The sequence below is a fragment of the Magnolia sinica genome, chromosome 6 (genome assembly GCF_029962835.1).
Source record: "Magnolia sinica isolate HGM2019 chromosome 6, MsV1, whole genome shotgun sequence".
Lineage (NCBI taxonomy): Eukaryota > Viridiplantae > Streptophyta > Magnoliopsida > Magnoliales > Magnoliaceae > Magnolia > Magnolia sinica.
In genome coordinates this window covers 34,277,488-34,297,126 of record NC_080578.1, presented here as the reverse complement: position 1 = coordinate 34,297,126, position 19,639 = coordinate 34,277,488, and the positions used below count along the sequence as shown (strand labels likewise).

General features: G+C 40.6%; 1 protein-coding gene across 1 annotated transcript; it reads right to left on the bottom strand.

Moving 5' to 3' along the window:
- Positions 1-272: 272 nt before the first annotated feature.
- Positions 273-2,490, bottom strand: LOC131249589 (uncharacterized). The gene is made up of 3 exons (XM_058250388.1): positions 2,224-2,490; positions 418-555; positions 273-302 (listed from the first exon to the last, which is right to left on the bottom strand). The coding sequence occupies exons 1-3, from the start codon at positions 2,488-2,490 to the stop codon at positions 273-275; spliced, it is 435 nt and encodes a 144-aa protein (XP_058106371.1).
- Between the last annotated feature and the right edge of the window lie 17,149 nt (positions 2,491-19,639).

The following is a 19,639-nucleotide window of genomic DNA, read 5'->3' as shown; positions in this document are numbered from 1 at the left end:
GAAGTGCGAGTAGGAGTGCCACGGGAGACGCGATTTTCCATCAAAGGAGTGTTCGATGAAAATGGAATGGTCCCTATGGAGTCTGTTATGTGATCCTTTAAGAGGTCAATGGTATCGTCAAAATCATCTTCGAGGTCTCTCCATACCCTATTGAGATCTCGTTGAATCCGAGATGATGATGCAGCCATACTCCTACTTCTTTGCACATAACTTCTTATAGCCTGGTCAGATCCGACAATAATTGTAAGGTCATCCATTCTATCGATACGTTTCTAACGGAGTCTTTTAGCACGCGGGTGAGACTGCAGCCATAGAAGACAATTGTAAGTTAACAAATAGTAGATATTTATTTAAGTGTTATTAAGCTATGAATAATGGGTGGTATTTTTCATTAAACTCTACTTTTGGAAATCTTACACTAAGGTATTCCTCCCAGACTTCATCAGGAGCTGTAACCACTATCCGCTCATTGTCCCATCCAAACTCATTGACCGCCAGCATGTCCTTCACAACATTATATTCTCTCTTGTAATACATCAGCCAGTTCTGCACGTTCTGCCAGTTGACGACTAAGTCTGTATGCTTCGTCACTTATTTAGCAGCTGTTTGGTAGGCCTCCCACTTGATACCATTATCAACTTTACGTCCCAGTGCAACCTGTTCGAGCAAGGTGTCGAATAGAATTTGATCCATAGCTCTACTTTATTTGATTTTTGGGGCTCGGGGCAGATGCTCGGTAAGGGATTTCACCATCTTCTCGTGTGGAGAACATCAAGTGGGCACCGCTGGTGTTTTAACCGATGATTGCGTTGGTGTCGATGTATTATTGGACCAAAAGTCTGCCATTCCACCTATGAATGCAACACATGTCAAGTATAGTTGATGTTTTGTAAATGTCAAGTGATTTTGTCAGAATTTACATGACGAAAGCAGGAATATTCATAAATTCACAACTCAATACTTATTGGGAATTAACCCTGACATTGTTGAGAGAACATAATTTCATTGTCAGGTACTTAATATTACGAGAAACTAAATATTATCAACTTCGTAAGGAAAATTGCATGAAATTAAAAATAAAAATTTGACTATCTACTCCTACTATTCTGATGTGCATCTGCCCACATTCGGGTTGCAATATCATCGGGCACTCGAATCTACGTATTCTTCTCTCGCTGAGTAACTCGTAGCAACCATTGCCTCTCGTTATTTGTCGATATCTCATGCGGTGTTTGGTTATTCTCTCCATCAACAAAAGATATACCAGCATCTTCTCGATCCTGATGAGACTTATGTCCGGTTCGAATGAAATTATGTAACACAAAGCAGGTTATTACAATTTTAACTTATGTGTGGAATTTATATTGCATGGTGCTTTTTAAAATGGGAAATATGTCTTTCATAACACCAAAATAATGCTCGATTACATTGCGCAATTATGCATATCGATAATTAAACAGCTCCTTCATATTAACAGGCGTTGTCCCAGTTTGATACTCCTGTAAGTGATATCGAACGATCCGGTATGGAGCTATAAAACCGGGTGAATGAGCGTATCTAGCTTCAACAACATAATATTTTCTTACACATTTGAATGAATGTTCTATTAAGTGGACAATAGAAGATTTCATAAGTATGAATTAGATGACCAATTTTTAAATAGATAACTAGTGCCATATGAGACAAGTAAGGGATCATCTAATTGGGTCAATGCGTTGTGTAGTACCCTCGCATTCGAAGAAAAACCCTCCCAACCGGCCAATACATATATAAAATTCATATCAAATGAACATGCCACCGGTATGTTTTGAGACATGACCTCTTTCCGATTGCGGAAGCTCGCATGGTTGACTGCTTGTATATGAGCAAGAATGTGTGTACTATTAATTGTACCGATGCAATCCTAAATGTATTTAATTAAATTTTGTTCAGGCAAAATGTGTGAATGAATGGAAGTGAAAAATAATATATATAACTCCGTCGTCAATGGAAATAATACCTAAAAATAAGCAGCCTAATTAAATTTGTTTGGATCTCAGAGAGCGTTTCTGGTCTGGCCTGTTTAATAAACTCGGGGTACATTAATACAAATGCATCTAGTACACGGTGAAAGTGACGACTCACAGTTTCACCCGATCGAATGAATCTGTGACCTATTATCTGATTTCGAACATCGTGCCCCAGCGTGTGTAGGAATATAACTAGTTGTTCTTCAAGACTCACACTATGAGTATCACGTAGTTGTGTCTTCTCGCGTAGCTTGGTACATAGTTCAAAGAATATCTCTCGATTCATCATGAGTTGCATGACACAATCCCTGTCACTAGCCCGAATGGTAGAGTTGATGAACCTCGTTTGCTCATCATCCTCATGACGAACCGGTTGTTTAAACATGTATACGCGACAGTATTCCCCAACAGCTGCTACACAAGATGTCATCGCTTGAACAATAATAGACTTCTCTATCTCTTCCTCCTCTTCATTTTCCATCGCCAAGTGATAACTTACACTTGTAGGTACGAATGTCTTTTAAATATATATCCTAAATTACTGGTTTACACTATAATAATATTCTAAGACGTCCAAGATATACATATATTGGGAAGGTTCTGCTATTTACACTATATCAATATATCTTAAATCTATATTACGAACATAAATTCATACCGTACATGTGTGGGCTAGATTTACTGAAAATCCAAGACATCCACCACATTATGAGACTGAAAGAAACTGAAACTGAAAATAAACATAGATCCAAACAGAACATCATTTAAGACCAAATTTACCAGATTATCCAAGACGTCCATAACATTATCTGACTGAATCTAATAATGAAGCTGAACATATATTGAAACCGTACATGTATTCAATCTGCATGCTACATCAGAGTTTATTATTATTATTATTTTCACATAAATTGAAAATGAACATAAATTTAAACAGAACATCATTTAAGTCTAGATTTATAGAAAATCCAAGACCTCCATCACATTCTAAGACGAAATCTAAAACTTATTCGGTATGTACAGATTAAATGCATGCACAGAATTGAAATATGTCAGAAAGTAAAACTGAATCTGAAAATGTATTCAAAATGTATGCAATAGCCGATTTTGAAAGAAAGTAAAACTAAAAATAAACATAGATCTAAACATAACATAGATTCATACCATTTTCAAAATGCATGCTACATCCGAATCTGAAAGAAACTGAAAATTAACATACATCTATTCAGTTTCCATCTTTCGGCAAGTTTACTGATATTCTAAGTCGCCCATCACATTCTGAGACTAAAACTAAATCTGAAACTGAACATTCAAACCGTACATGTATTCAAAATGCATGCACAAAAATAAATATGTTAGAAAGTGAAACTGAATCAGAACATATAAAATTAGAGATCATAGATTCATTAGCTTAATGGAAAATCCAACAGTTTCCATCACATTATCTGTCCCTACTCAACTAACACAGAACCTATATGAAACTGTACATGTATCTAGAATGCATGCTCCATCAAAATCTGTCAGAAAGTGAATCTAAATCTGAAGATACATCATTAGAGAACATAGATTCACCAGATTAAAGGAAAATCCCACAGTTTCCATCTCATTGTTTGTCCCTACTCAACTGATACTTATACTACATTCAAACTGTACACGTATTTAAAATGCAGATTCCATCAAAATCTGTTAGCAAGTGAAACTGAATGCAGAACATACGTCATTAGATAACACAGATTCACCAATTTAAAGTTGTATCCAAGTCTTGCATCACATTGTTTTTGAAAAATAAACTGTAACTGACCCTGGATTCAAGCTGTACATGTATTTAAGATGCATGAGCCATGCATCCATTTTTTTAATTACTGGAACTGAATATGAACATAAATCAAAAGAGCTAGGCATAGGTTCACCAAATTTACTGAAAATCTAAGCCTTCTAATGACATTGTTTTTGGAAATCCAACAGAAACTGAACTTTTCTTTAAAATGTACATTCATTCTTATTGAACATGCTACTTCTCAAACTTTTGGTTGGGAACCTCAGGTTGGGTCCTCTTGAGGTCGGGTAGGGCTCATGTTGACCCTCAACCAGACCCATCAACTTGATCCCAACCTGGCTGAGTTGCACCCCTAGATTCACTTGCATGGAGAAATGCATCAGAACAAGCATACGTGGATGCCCAAGAATATAGAACAAACATACAAAAGCTATAGAACAATAGCCATGAAACAGGGAGAATAATTTTGACAGTAAACCAAGGAAAATATATTTGCTAGGAGTAACAAACAGCAAATACAATTTCTAATCTATAGGAAGAAGAAGTTACCTATAAACTAGTATGCAAATAAGCCAAACAGCATGTTGCAAAGACCCAGATTTTTACTGAACATGCTAGCCCTCAGATTTTGTCTGAATTTGAAACTGAATCCAAATGAAACTGAACCCAGATTCAAGCTGTAATTGTATCCGTAAGGAAAATACATGCTCAATCAATTTTTATCTGAAAATGAATCTGAAACTGAACATATACAACTCAAACCAAACATATAATCTTTTGATTGAGAATGCATGTTTCATCTCATTGGTTCTGAATATATATTCAAACTCGCCTATCCAATATTATTTGAAAATGCCTATTTTAGGAATCTATTTCTAAAACAGACACTGAAATTTAAACACCCCAGTTTTAGAAAATGAAAGTTTATGGGTCACAACATTATTTTCTTAACTTACATAAGGAAATCTGAAAGTAACCTCATTATATTCAGTTGAATATGAAACTATAGTTGTAATACCAACCATTTTATAAGACACCTCTAGAAACAAATCAACAGGGATTTGATAAAATCAATCAATGTCTTACATTCAACTACAGAAGATGGTGGAATGGCAGTACCTGCTCCACAAAATAAGATCACACTACAACTTTAAGGTCCATATTCAAATAGCTTTGCCATGCAAATCACAAAGATAGTAAGTTACTGTCGTTACAACAACTCCTCACAATCTGATGGGCCACATAGAAGATTATTATCCTGGAATCTTGATCACCTACAACCTGTGGCTATTTGGGCATGAAGAGGAAATCCCGAATCCATGGCAGCCAACCCTGAGATAATGATCTTAGAGGGTCTGTTTCACCGTTGAAAACAAGGGTAGATGATCAGGCTAAAAAATCTCTATTTGCCCCTCTCAGAAAACAGAAAACACCCAGAGTTTTTGAAAAAATGATCATAAACACATGTTCATCATGGTATTTCATGCCTAGACGTGAGGAAGAAGACCTACCTCAACGCAAAAAATCCGTTAGCTCGTGATGGCAACACCCCTTCATCCAATTAGCTCCGCGACCAACATGCAGCCCTAAATAATATCCGATTTCGCGCCAAAGAAATCAAGCCCCGCCATCTCTCCCCCCAACGTGACACCATCCATCCCATCCCGCAATCCGTACAATGGACTGCGGAGGGCAGAGGGATGGGCTCAATGAGGGATCGGAGAGAGGGCGACGAATCCAAGGAGGGATTTCGGAATCCCTCCGCATCTCATCTGAAACCATCACTCGACACAAGATAGCTCTTATCCATCGCCGCCCAAACAGGCAAGTAATGAGGATAAGAGGGGTTTTACAATCATATCCCTCCCAATCCCTCCTAATGCCGCGGGCCAAACATGCCCATAAGAATATGAATGGCAACATAACCAAAATAAAACTTGGACCGATGAGAAGCGTTTGGAAGAGAAAAATTTACAAAGGAGAAACGTAACAAGAAAATGATCTAGAGAGAGACTTTTCGACTACTGTGATTGTTGCAATAATGAAAGAAGTATATGAATGAATAAGCTATAATAGAACTTTATAAATAGTAGAGGAATGTGATGGAGAAAAGATACCTACACAATAATCTAATCCAATAAAACAAACAAACTTATTTATCGATATTTTATCTTAGCTTATCCTATGATTGACGATAATTCTTAGCTATAATTCTCAATTGTAATCAAAGTCTACCCTCATATATGGATTTGTTTCTCTATCTAATATCAAAAGATGCATTCTTGCAGTCACTATCAGTGATTGATTGTGAGTTTTCCCTTTTATTTGATTTGTACCGGTATTCTAAAAGTTCTTTCTTGTGTAAGGCACAAAGTAACTCATCTTCGAAGGAAGAACCCCTCTCTCTGATTATCGCCCGATCATTATAAACTTCTGCAAGTGGCTAAGTAAGTGACCGACCTTCTCGTATATATGTTCATATTGAGGTATCTGCTTATTTTGGAGTTTAGGGTCAGAGTTGCTCGATTTGGATCGAGCCGCTAAATCGATTATAGCACACCCACATAATTAAAAACAAACTGCGCATTCAATAGGTTTGATGTAATGGTGTAGCCCACTCAGTGAGTAGATTGGACCAAAATTTTATTTTAGGTGACAATCATAGATATTCCATACCCATGGCATTATGGCAAGAAAGAAAAGGTTGTATCATAAAAGGCTTGACCAAGCCAAACATGGGCCTAGCACGATAGGCCCAAGCCCAATATAAAACTGGTTGGGCTGGGTCCAGCCCATCAAAAAATTGATAAAATCCCTATTCCTACTTGAAATTTATAATATTTATAATCTATATGATCAAGTAGGCCACACATGCATAAATTCTAGAAGAATGAAATCCACGGTCTACATTCAAGATGAATAGGATATAACATAGGTACATATAAAGTCAGGTTGGACTGGCCCCTGATGACTTTAGCCCAAGCCCAATCTAAAAATTGATCAGGCCATGCACGCAAGGCTTAAGCTCAGACGAAGGTGTAGTGGAGTCTGCTACCTGGCCCATTGCCCTAACTTAAGATACAACCATTCAATTGAATTTTTCTCTCCCTCTTTTTTTTTAATACACAGAGTTAGGAAGGCATGCTTCATATGTCACACCTCATACATGGCTATTAGGCAACCATATGCAGGATTCAAACCATTCGTGTAACATGTGGGCCCATTTTTCTAAATGTATATTTCTTCGTGCTTGTGTGGCCCACTTGATCAATGAACAAATTAAGAACAATTATATTGGAATTGGATTTGATCAATTTGTCCAGTCCGTTATCAGGTTACTGGGCTGACATGACCAGTTTTTTCTGGGCTCACATTGGGCTACGGCCCATCCAGGCTTAGGCTTATACGTTCTCCAATCGGCCCATGCTCGGGACTTGGCCCTAATATCCCAGACCAGGCCCATTTCCACCGCTGCTTACGAATAGGTCTTTAACCATGGGCGGGGCTTCGGCTAAACTAGTGTCATTCAGAGGCTGGCCCTTCTGCGAGCTTGAGAATAGTCCTAGTCAGCTCAGGTCTGGGTCAGGCCTGTATCAAATCTAGGTTTGGGCTTGGCATGTGCGATAATGGGTGGCCCACACCATTATGATCCCAGATTACAGTGGACTATGGTGGATTCCATTTAGTGAAGAGGGTTTTTGCTAACTCAGGTCCGAGGCCGCACCATTTCATGGCTCCATATATAGTCTTCAACCAAAGACGCGCCGCCGAAGAAAATTCAGGAACGGACTCATTCAGCAGACTGTAGAGGCCCACGAGGCCGACCCATGAATCATTTCCTTGTTGCTGAAAATCAGTCCATACATGGGCCTGTGTCTATTAAAACGCCCACTTATAGGTTTTGGCATAAAAGAAGAGGCCAGTCCAAGCCACTCGAATTTATACCTAGGGACCGATCCAGTGCCTCTGGATGCATAGGAAGTACCGTATCTCCATGTAATTACTGTCCACGTGTTATACGTGGACTAGATCAAGACCGTCATTTGTTGGGTCAAATAGTGAATGGTCCCTGAATCCAAACCTTTAATTCTGGTATGGAATAAGAGTCAGCAATTGCTAACCTTCATCATAAAAGGTGTGCCAATCAACTCGGCTGTGTTCTCACTCAACTCAGGACCGGATGAGTCAGATCGAGTCACCGAGTCTTGAATCATTGATGGCCCGTTGTGTTGAACTTGAAAGGGTCCTTGAACCCACCCTCCATTAAAGATTCAATACCTGGGGCCCACTGATCACCACCTTAAATTCCCTGTCAGTCAAAGTAAGGCAGCTGAATGTTCTCCAGATCACGTAACAAAGTAGTCATGGAAGGTACTTTCAATATCGTAACTCATTAGTTTAGTTTATCTCTTTTAAACTTTTAAGCACTGTGACCAACTCTCATCCGACGCACGCCGTTCATTGCCTAATACCCAACATTTGGAGGGTATCCAGTGAATCCAGACCATTCATCAAGTCGGTTCTATCCATAAAAAGCTCTAGATGGAAAACCACAAGAAAAAGACAACGATCGTTACCCTTTGAATGTCGACAACCACCGTACTTTTGTATTTACCGTCGATTTTGAACTCAGTTGGTTGCTTGGAAAGTTAGTTGATTCGCATTTAATTTTAACCATAATTCATCAAGGACAGGAACAATGATATGGACGGTATGGATCCATAACTCCACGAGTCATGTACGAATTAATGCGTGATGGTATGAGAAATGCTCCAGGGCTCTCAGAGCACTATATGTTATAGTGCTCCTATTTGCATTAGTTCAGTTTTCAGTCAAATCAATTGATCTGAACTGTCCATTAAGTCCATAATACATTTTTAAGGCTACCATCCAAAGATTTACTAATCAAAAGATCAAATCCGTCCTTGGGTTGGTCTTATTTTCTATGGCCATTCTATTTCTATGCCATGAATGGGATGTCTACGTTTGCCTAAAAAAGTGATTCTTTGGAATCATAAGCAATCCATGATTGCATGGTTTCCCATGCAATGCTTAGGCCTTCTGTGTAAAATACCCAGGCGATTTAACTCTTCAGGGGCCCACAACATAGCAATTAAACTGGCGGTTTTCTCGCCGTTCATTTGATTCGCTGATGCCCACTGAGGTATGAGATGTCCTGAAATTATGCCAGAAAATCTGAACACTGCATCACACCTGATTGAAAGCTTAGATTTCAAGCGTGAACTGAGTGGTGGGATAATCTGTTCGGTGTGATTTTCAACCGTACACCAGAATGGACATGACCCACTAGATGGACAGCCTGGATCCGTAGACCAACTTGCCAGAGGTCAGGTTAGGACCGTTAGGTAGTAGGTTGGAGACAATGGGTCCACGGCAGTGTTTTTAGATGTCCTACAAAGGGTCGCGGATTGCGTCCTACCCTCATCCGTCTCTAGCCCCGAACGGGCAGTTCTGTGGGCGGGCCCACCGTGATGTATCTGTACATCCAAGCTGTCCATCCCTTTTCTAAGGTCATTTTAAGGAATGACTAAAAGAAATAAAGCATATCCAAGGCTCAAATGTACCACACCATATATGACTCTTGCATTTAATGCCACCAAGCTTATTATTTGGTGTGGTCCATCTGAGGGTTGTATCTCTATAAAATTTGTGATTTTGCTTAAAATGATCTTAGAAAAGGTTTGGACGGCTTGGATATACGGATACTTAAATGTGGGCCCGCCCACAGAACTGCCCGTCCGGGGCTAGAAACGGGCGGGGATAGGATGCAATCCGCGTCCCAAAGAGGATTCGGATTCGGTAGTGACCCGTACACAACCGAGGTTATTACTGGTCGGTTCTGTGGGGCCCAAAATGATGTATATGTTTTATACATGCGGTCCATACATTTTTCCAGCTCATTTTAGGGCATTAACCAAAAAATAATATAGATCCAAATCTCAAATTTACCACCCTACAGGAAACAGTGGTCATCAAACTTCCACCATTAAAAACTAATTGGGGGCCACAAAAGTTTTGGGTCACGATGATATTTGTTTTCTTCCATTGATCCAGGTCCGTGTGACCTTATCAACAGGATGGATGGCAAATAAACGTTACAGTGGGGCCTAGGAAGTTTTTAATGTTAGGCATTCAATCACCACAATTTCCTGTGGTGTGGCCCACCTGTGATTTGAATTTATCTTCATTTTTTGGATTAATAACCTAAAATGATCTTTAAAAACAGATGGAAGGCATGGATGAAACACATACATCACTGTGGGGCCTACAGCACCGACCAGTCCTGAGACCTTGGCCCTGGAGGGGTTACTAAAGAATCTGAGTCCAGTATGGATTTGTTTCTCTACCAAACGATGCATGTGGGGCCCACTTCCATATTCTGTATGATGTCCTCCAACCATGATAAACAAGCTAACTTTCAGGTGCGAAGTAGACGTGCATCTATTTTATAGCGTTAGGTGGTTTTATGAATTAATTTTTGTAGTTATCTTGATATTTTATGTACGGGTTTGTTATAATACATACCACGTGTAGCCATAAAAATCGGCAACGCTATAGCCATTGGATCTGGATCCTATTCAGTGATCCAACCGTTGATCTATCTCACGAAGGTGGCTGCCTCAAAATCATTGCCATTGGAAAATCTTAAGACTTCCAAATTAATGGTCCACAACAAAAACTGTTAAATAATCAAAGTGCTAAAACGTATTCCAGAGTGAGACTTCTATTGTTGAGTTTGCACCATTGACTGTGAGGCCCATCTTTTAAACGGTTTGGATCAATGAACGTGACTTCCCAACTTATCCGAAACCCACATGCGTGTACGAGCTACTTCATGTACGGGCGAGCAAATGTTCCATGATATCCAATCTGTCCATCATGTGGGTCCCACCAAATAGATTTGGTGATCCAGAAATCAGCTGCTCAGCTTTTCAGTTGAACCATAATGTTAGAAATTGGCAAGTGGCTTAGAAAACTTGCCTAATTCTATTTTCATCCGTCTGTCTTTTTTTTTTTAATAAATTGTGGGTAACTTGTGGAGATGAAAGGCCTGATTGTTGTTCCAGAGCATTAAAACAATGGGATGCACTTGTTCAATGGTCCTGATGGGTAGATGAAATGGTCTCTGCATGCGTGTGGGCTTAGCTCCTAATTGAAAATTAGTTCTAATGAGAATTTTGACAAGTACAATGTGGATTTGTTGGGTGGATCTTGTATGTATACAGTTGGACGAAAGGCAAAACGAATCTCCACCGTAGAAGAATATGTGGAGGAATTTCAAATCTCACATGTGTGTATGAAAAAGGTGCCACCATATCATTTGATTGGCCGGCTTATGTAGTGGGAGCGTGGACCCACATATTAGAGTTGGTCAGCCTGTCTTGCCTCCCAATCAAAGCGGTTGTAGCCACCATTTTGACGTCTGTGCATAGGCTCGGTCGTTAGTCTGAACTCAATAGTAAATGGAAATTTAATGAATCTCTTTCTTTCCACGGACGGTTTTAATTGACAAAGATCGGTTGTAGGCCATGCTTGACAATCGGGTAGGTCAGAATAGAAATAATTCAAATATATAGATCTCAAAATTCAATTTTGGCTTGTGTAATGAAGGAATGACCAAGGGGGCCCTTGTGTATCGTCCCAGGATTCAACCATATACATTTCTTTTTTTACTTGATTGATTTTCATTAAAATGTTGAAAGGCTAATGGTTAATGGTGAAAGGTATTTCTCATTATTGTGGATATAATTATAAATTAACTTTTTTAAAAGAAATTAATTTACTAATTTAAAACATAATGATGACCATTAATTTCTATAACTATATTTTGTAATCCAAATTGCCTAAGAAACTATGTGTTATGTCACGCCCTAGACTCAACAACTGGAATCACAAAGAACCTGATGGTCGGTTCTGACCACAACAGCCTCCGTAGCACCTCATTCTCAACTTCTGAGATAAGTTCCGATCCTAGGATCCTACAAGGAGGTTTTCCATAGCAATATAATCATTCCAATTTGAGCATACCCAAGATTTACAGCAAGTACATCTGAGAATAACAAAGGGCACGCATCACAAAGTTTACTAAGAATTTGAACTTCTACAAGTTTACATCAGGTTCAAAAGGTCATACATAAGGAAATAGGAAAAGAGAGAGAAGTCAGCAACACTGGAGTCTTCAAGCTCAACTCTACTCCGCGCTCTGCTGCTACAACGCTTGCCTAGAGTCTCCCCCACGCATCAATTGTGTATAAGCTTATAGAAGCTTAGATGGTGGTGTAAGTGTGTGACAATGGTGCACAGAAGAATAGTAAGAGGTACAAGGAGAGAAACATGCTTAATGAGAATATCACTAGCCTTACCAAGGCTTATCATGAATACCATACAATGAGTACTGGGCGCCATACCAAGGCAATGCATGAAGGGACTTATACAGCTAAATGCGAATACGATGCAAAGTAATGCCAGTGCTCATATCCAATCCACATATCAAATACATTTCCAGTCATAAGGAAATCACCGGGGTCCATTACGCTGCTAAATGACTACCGCTCTACAGACCCACATAGTCAAACGAGCATAAGAGACCTCACTACCTGCCTGTAGACAACTAATCACCAGCAAGGCCTGACGGTAGTAGACCCATTTCACGAGCTGGTCAGATTCAGCCTAATAATCCCCTCCCTCACAGGCGGATAAGGCCACATCCTTATCCAACCGACGACACGACAGTGGGAGTCGTGGCCTACAGGTTTAAGGCCCTCGTGCGCTCATGTTTCCACCCGGTCACGGCGTTGGAGTTCATCCTTGGTACCATGGCAGTTTTAGAAATTTCACTCATGGGCATCTTATGCACCCGGTATGCTTAAACATTATTTCCAGTGTCCACACGTCCAGCCATCCATGAATATCCCTGTGGAGGCAAGGCCTTGATGAAGCGAGGAAAAATGTCAATCATACTAGGCAATGTCAGATGCATGAATCACACAAACAGCCATGCATCATACCTAAACATCCAACGTACTTAAGAGGGGAAAACTCCATCCCTCACAATATCCTGCCTAATGGCATAACTATGACCAATCACATCTCAGCCAAGCATGCATATGATGCATATGAGAGTGGGTCATGAAGATGAACAAGAAATACCAATGTGATGAAGATGTTCACCCCTCCTAACCAGTAGGGTTTAGGTACTTAGACCGTTTCCCAAAAGGAATGCAACCTCAAGTGGGAGCCCAATAGCCTGGGGTAGCCCACAAGACTAGATAAATAATGGCATGGGCCTAAATAATAAGAATGAGCCTAGTAATGGTCTATGGTGGACCTTTAACCACCCATAGAAGCAAGAATAGGCCAAACAAGGGCCTCGAGGGGCATATCAAGGTGGGCATTTAACCACCATTGTCCCTTGAATGCAGTCTAATAATAATTTGTCAAGGATCAAGGCTCATGACCCGAGCATCACCATAAGAAAGAGATGGGCAGCTATATACATATAGATACATTACATGTTGGACCTCGATATGGTGGCCCAAGGCTACACAAAATTCATAGGTCCAATAGGGGCAATATATAGCCAAATCCACATGCAATAATATGGGTCCATAAGGAAGGTTAGGGCCCAAACATAGGGGCCACTAAGTCCATACATTGTGGTGGGCATAGTGGGCATCCCATTACTCCAACACATGGGTGAGAATTGTATTCAAGATAAGCAAGTTGGGCCTTACAACCTAGTCCAAGAATTTAGTTATTTTGGTGGGCAACCAGGATCCCAACCATTCATACATTCTAGCCCACTAGCCCAACAGAATACCATGGAGAATACAGCCCAAGAATCCACTGGGCCTATCTAAAGGGTTCCAGCCCATTTGGGCTTACAAGGAGTCCAAAATCTGGTTACATATAAGTACCCATATAGCCCAACCAAGGTGGGCCTCAATGATGCATTAATTAAACCCAAAATTAAGGGTGTAAAGGCATGAATTATGCCTATAAAATCCTCACAATATGGTGGGATATACAACACATCTAGGTGGCCCACAAGGTAGGCTGGACGGCTAGCCAAGGCTAGACACCCCAGCCTGGGTGTCCCTGCCTGATGGGCCACTCCAGGACGCACCACTAGTAGTACAGGGGTTCGATGGCTCTAAAATTTTACTGGGTGATACTTCCATAGGTGGGTCACACCTCCACAAAATTTCATGATTTTTGGATATTCCTAAGTATTTTAATTTATTTACGGTATACAGTTTACCCAAAAATTCTGATCATCCTAGGCGTCCCAACGTGGTGGGCTGGTCCGACCCTTTCCACGGTGTGCACAGAGGTTCATTGGCCCCAAAAATTTGTATGTGAGTCCCACCATAGGTAACCCACCTCTCTGTAAATTTTTATAATTTTTAGACACCTAAAAATATTTTAATAAATTTTGGAATTTCAACCTGTCCAAGGTGGAATGTTGCTAGAAATATAGTTGTCCACTGTCCTGAATTTGGGTCATCTAAATGGGTGGGTTATGGGACTCTAAAATTCCTGAATTTGGGTCCAAGGTCTCTCATCAAGCTTACAACAAGGTGGGACTTAGAAATATAGCCCACCTTCTGAAAAAATATTTTTAAAATTTATTTTTATGGAACTATGCTACTGGACTGCACAACAGAAATTTCTGGCAGCCCAATATGTTGGCCCACCCTTTTGGATGCCCAAATGGGGTCAATTGGCCCTAAAATTTTACAGGTAGGTCCTAGCATGGGTGGGACACCTCTCTGCAAAATTGTATAATTTTTGAGCTAGTATAGGTATTTTATTTAATTCATACAAATTATGGTCAGCAATGAATATCCAGAAAATCTGCTGGTGCAGAAAATATTGCTGTCCCATGTTTGGCACCATATAGGGTGGGCCTATACTTGCCCAAATTACTAGAAAATTGGTGGTCTTGATGGTCCCACATATGGATAGTAAGTGGGGTCCACTGGAGTGGTCCACTTACTCCCAAATCAAGATGGAAAAATGAGTATTTCTAACATGCAATGTTGCTAGACTGTCCAGAAATTTCTGGACAGTCCGCCTACTTTGGCCCATCCCATAGACCTCAAACATGGGAGAAATGATATGGGTCCCAATCCACATCAAAGTGGGGTCCACACTCTAGAAAACTCCTAAAGAAATTTGGGAGAAAAAAACATACAAATAGTCCGAAATAATTACTCCAAATCATACTATAGATGGGCCTGAAATCTGGAGAGCAACATATGCTGTCCATATTTCGGTCCATAGAAGTTATCCAAAGAGTTTTGTACCCTAATCCATCAAGTGTGGTCCATCTAAATGGGTCATCAAGATTTCAGATCCATCAGCATATCAAAAACTCCAAGAAAATCCATGTTTGGAGACCACCCAATCCACGTATGTCATGGTGGGCCTGGACGTCCAGCAAGGTGGGCCTGGATGTCCCATTTTCTAATGGAACTGAGATGTTGCAGACCACATCAATGGGCCACAATTTTCCAGCAACAAAATAAAGGGAAAGAAAGAAATATCATGGCCATGGTGGAAGGTTCCGACACTATAAACCTTTCACTTTCAATCCACACCATCCACTATATTGGTGGCTTACATGCATGCCATTTACAATTAAAAAGAGGTGCTGAGGTAAACTTTGATATAGTGTAAAGCCAAAATTATGAGGGTAGTAATTTTGGGAGTGGAGTAGGTGTGTGTTAAATATAGAACCATTATAACTCCTTGTGCATTTGTGGTGATTGATTTATTTCATTTTCTACCTTTTACTATTTTGAAAGATTGATTTCAAAGACATCGTGAGATAAGCTTGTCCTGCCTAAAATAACAGGTGAAGGTTGTTCTACGAATTAATTAGAATCAAGGTTTCAATACATCATGCAATTGAGAATATTATTTCCAAAAGTTTTTATTAGGAATTGGCATTGTCCTATTCACCCCCACCCCCACCCCTCCCCCCCTTCGAGGACATCTGTAGCTCATCTTTTAGCATGTCCCAACATATCATATACCACTTCATGCATTTTAACTGCTTTTACTTCTACTTATCTATTTTACTCATATGCCCAAGTCATTTGATTCCGCAAAGCAAGTGTCACGCCCTAAACTCAGAAATCGGGCTCATAAAATTCTCGATCGTGGAATCTGACGCCAATAACTTCCATAGTACCCCATTCTCAGCTCCTGGCACCCATATACCAGGTTCCGATCCTGAGGTCATACAAGGAGGATTTTTAATATAAATTTATTTCATAACAAGCATAACCACAAGCATAACCCACGAATAATAACCAGAACACCATCACAAAATCCACTATGATAAAAAACTTAAGTACAAAGTGAAAAAGGAATACAATGATAATAACAAAAACTCCAGAAGTTTTGCAACATGCTCCTGCTCCTGCTCAGCTACGGCCCAGCGTTACCTACATGCATCAATCGTGCATTAGCTTATAGAAAGCTTAGAGGGTGGTGAAAGTGTATGCGCAAGGTATCAATGCAAGTATACGGTATCAGAGTAATGCGGAAACATGCTAGTAAGTCCATAAATGCTATCAGTCGTACCAAGGCTATGCGATGCAAGGCCTGAATGCAATTGGCCACACCAAGGCCATGAGATGCAAGGCTTACATAGCCAATATTATATGCAAAATGCAGCTCAAGCATGCCAATCCACATATCCATCCAGCTCATCTCTGGAGCATCATATATCAGCACAGTTCTCTCTGGATAATCACCGGGGTCTAGTACACTCTACACCAGATCGCCACTCACTAGACCGCAACCATGCAAATGGAAGAGACCGCACTATCTGCCTACTAATATCGGCCCTGCCCATCGATAGCATACCCATTTACAAGCTAGTCAGACTCAGCCTAGCATTACCCCCTACCCTCGGGCGGATAAGGCCATATCCCCTTCCAACCAACCACGATACAGTGGGAGATATAACCTAATGGTATACGGCCCTCGTGCGCTCATGTATCCACTCGGTCTAGCCGTTAGAGCGTGTTCCGGTACCGTCAGGTTTAAGGACTTTCACCCGGGGACATCTATCATGTCTTATGTAAAGAGAATATTTTCGGTGTCCAATCGTGACATCCACGATACGCCTATGGAGGCTATGGCCCTGATGTCGTTAGGGCATACAGTAATCACAACACACAATGCAAGATGCATGAGTCACACAATCCAGTCATGCATCAATCCTGCGCATATAGTGCACTCATGTGGGATAACTTCGCCTATCAGGGAGTCCCATAAACAACCTGCCCAATGGCATAATGCTATGATCAGTCATTCCTCGTAACAAGCATATAGATGATGCGTATAGTCCATGAAGCCATACTATCACATACTCATAATCGGTATCGATAATCGGCCTATAAATAAGGTGGGGTCCATGGATGGATAACATATCCATAACATGAGGGTCAGTCCTCAACTGTAGATATACCAAATCTGATACCACGGATCCCTCCATCTACGGTGATGATGAACTCTCCCCATATTAAGGTTGGGCCTAGGTGGCCTACCTATAATCCTAAGGATACGGAACGGGCTTCCTTCACTATATCATCATATAGCCCACTAGATGCCCTAGGGGGCCCAAATAAGTCCTAGACGGACTCTAAAATAAAACAATCCTACTAGCAATTAAAGGGGGCCCCACATCTTAGGTTAGCCCAATGCAAATAGATGGAGCATGCAACTATCAATGGGGCCCAATGATTAGAGTCAACACACTTAGAGAAGGACGAGAATGGGCTTATCAAAGGCCTAAGGAAAGGTCACAATGTGGATATTTAACCATCATTGCCCTTCAATGTAGACATTTAACCAACGTTGCTCCCAAGAAGTGGCCCACATATAGCAGGCCCATGGCCTCATACAAGGACCTCATACACAACATAATGGGCCTCACACAAAGGGCCTAATATACATCACAATGGGCCTCACTCATGGGCCACATATGCATCACATTGGGCCTCACTCATGGGCCACATATACATCATAAATAGCCTCACACAAAGGCCTAATGGAACAGCCCATAGCCCTCAAATGGTTGGGAATAAAATGGACTTTTCTCATTTTATCTCATACATCATTGTGGCCTCACCACATTGGCCTCACATATATCATAGTGGGCCTCATCATATGGGCCTCTCATACATTACAATGGGCCGCACATATGGGCCACACAAATATCATATTGGGCCACACATATGGGCTATACAAATATCATATTAGGCCGCACATATGGGCCACATAAATATCATATTGGGCCGCACATATGGGCCACACAAACATCATATTGGGCCACACATATGGGCCATACAAACATCATATTAGGCCACACATATAGGCAACACAAATATCATATTGGGCCGCACATATGGGCCATACAAACATCATATTGGCCTCACAAGTGGTCGGCATAGATATATAATACATACATCACGGCAGGGCCCCACCGTTGGATGGCCTGGATATACAACGCACACATCATGGTGGCCAACTGGACGTCTAGTCCATTGTAACGCCTCGTAATTCGACACCGAGTACATAAACTCTGATCCTAAGTTCCTAGGTGTTAACCAAATGAAAACGCACATGTGTCCTTATTCAAATCTAAATTCATTTTACACACAAATAATCAAAGTAGCGTAATTCGAATTAGCGGATCCAAAGTGAGGTAAAGACGACAATAGATTCAGAAATATAGGGCTAAGAGTTAAAGATACAATTTCAATTGTGATGATCGCCCAAAATGGGATTATATGAGCCATAATATACATACTCAAAATTATTAAAGTGTAAAGCTTTCAGTTTACTCCCAATTCTCCAAAACGTGAAGGCGTTGGCACAACCCAATATAAGCATACCTGTTTAAGGTTTCACTTGTAGCTGCATCAATGATATGCCTGGTTGGTATTTTAAAATACCATCCCAGGTGGGAGTGAGTAGCTAACTCAGTGGTTCTATTAGTTATAAGTTACACATGTTATCGACACAATCAGCGCAGGTAATGATAAAATAAGAAATCAAACTTTCCTAAATACTCTTGTTAAATGTGCATATGAAGATATGACATGATGCATGCATTTTCTAAACAACACTCCCTCACACGTGACGCCGACCACCTGTTTCACAAATGACAACACTTCCTCATCACGCGACAACCACACCTGTTCGCCACATTCTAAGCTAATGGAAAGCGGTGAATGATCATGTTAGCTGAATAATTATTAAGTTCAATTCATCCAGCATATTAGCGAAGTTAGGATACTGAGGTTGTATCACGAGTCCTTATCCAGATCACGTGGCTCATTGCCACACGTAGTGGCTCCTTACTAGTGTCCCTTGATCCAAATTTAGGTACTACTCGTTTATATCACAAATCAATAATTTCAAAAATACAATATGGTACCTAAACGTATGAGGATCAACCCAGTATGGGTCGTCACTCAAACCGAGTGTGATCAGTCAATTCCGAGGTTGTAACAGCCCACAACATGCTACCCCGACCAACTGGAGCGCTATTTTTGAAGCCCGATTGATCCCACACATGGACCCAGATGACAACCCACGCTTGGACCACGACCCAGATAAACAATAGCTGGGGTGTTACAGAGGTGTGGGCTTATCACATTAAACCAAATCAATACAAAGAAAATGGCTCGTCACCCAATTCTCTTCACGCCCGGTCGTTTGAACGGTACTCTGGCACAAAACCATTGGTCGAGTAATTTGACGGGAGTAATTCTAGCAGTGGTCTATGACCTCCATCAGTGCTCACTGG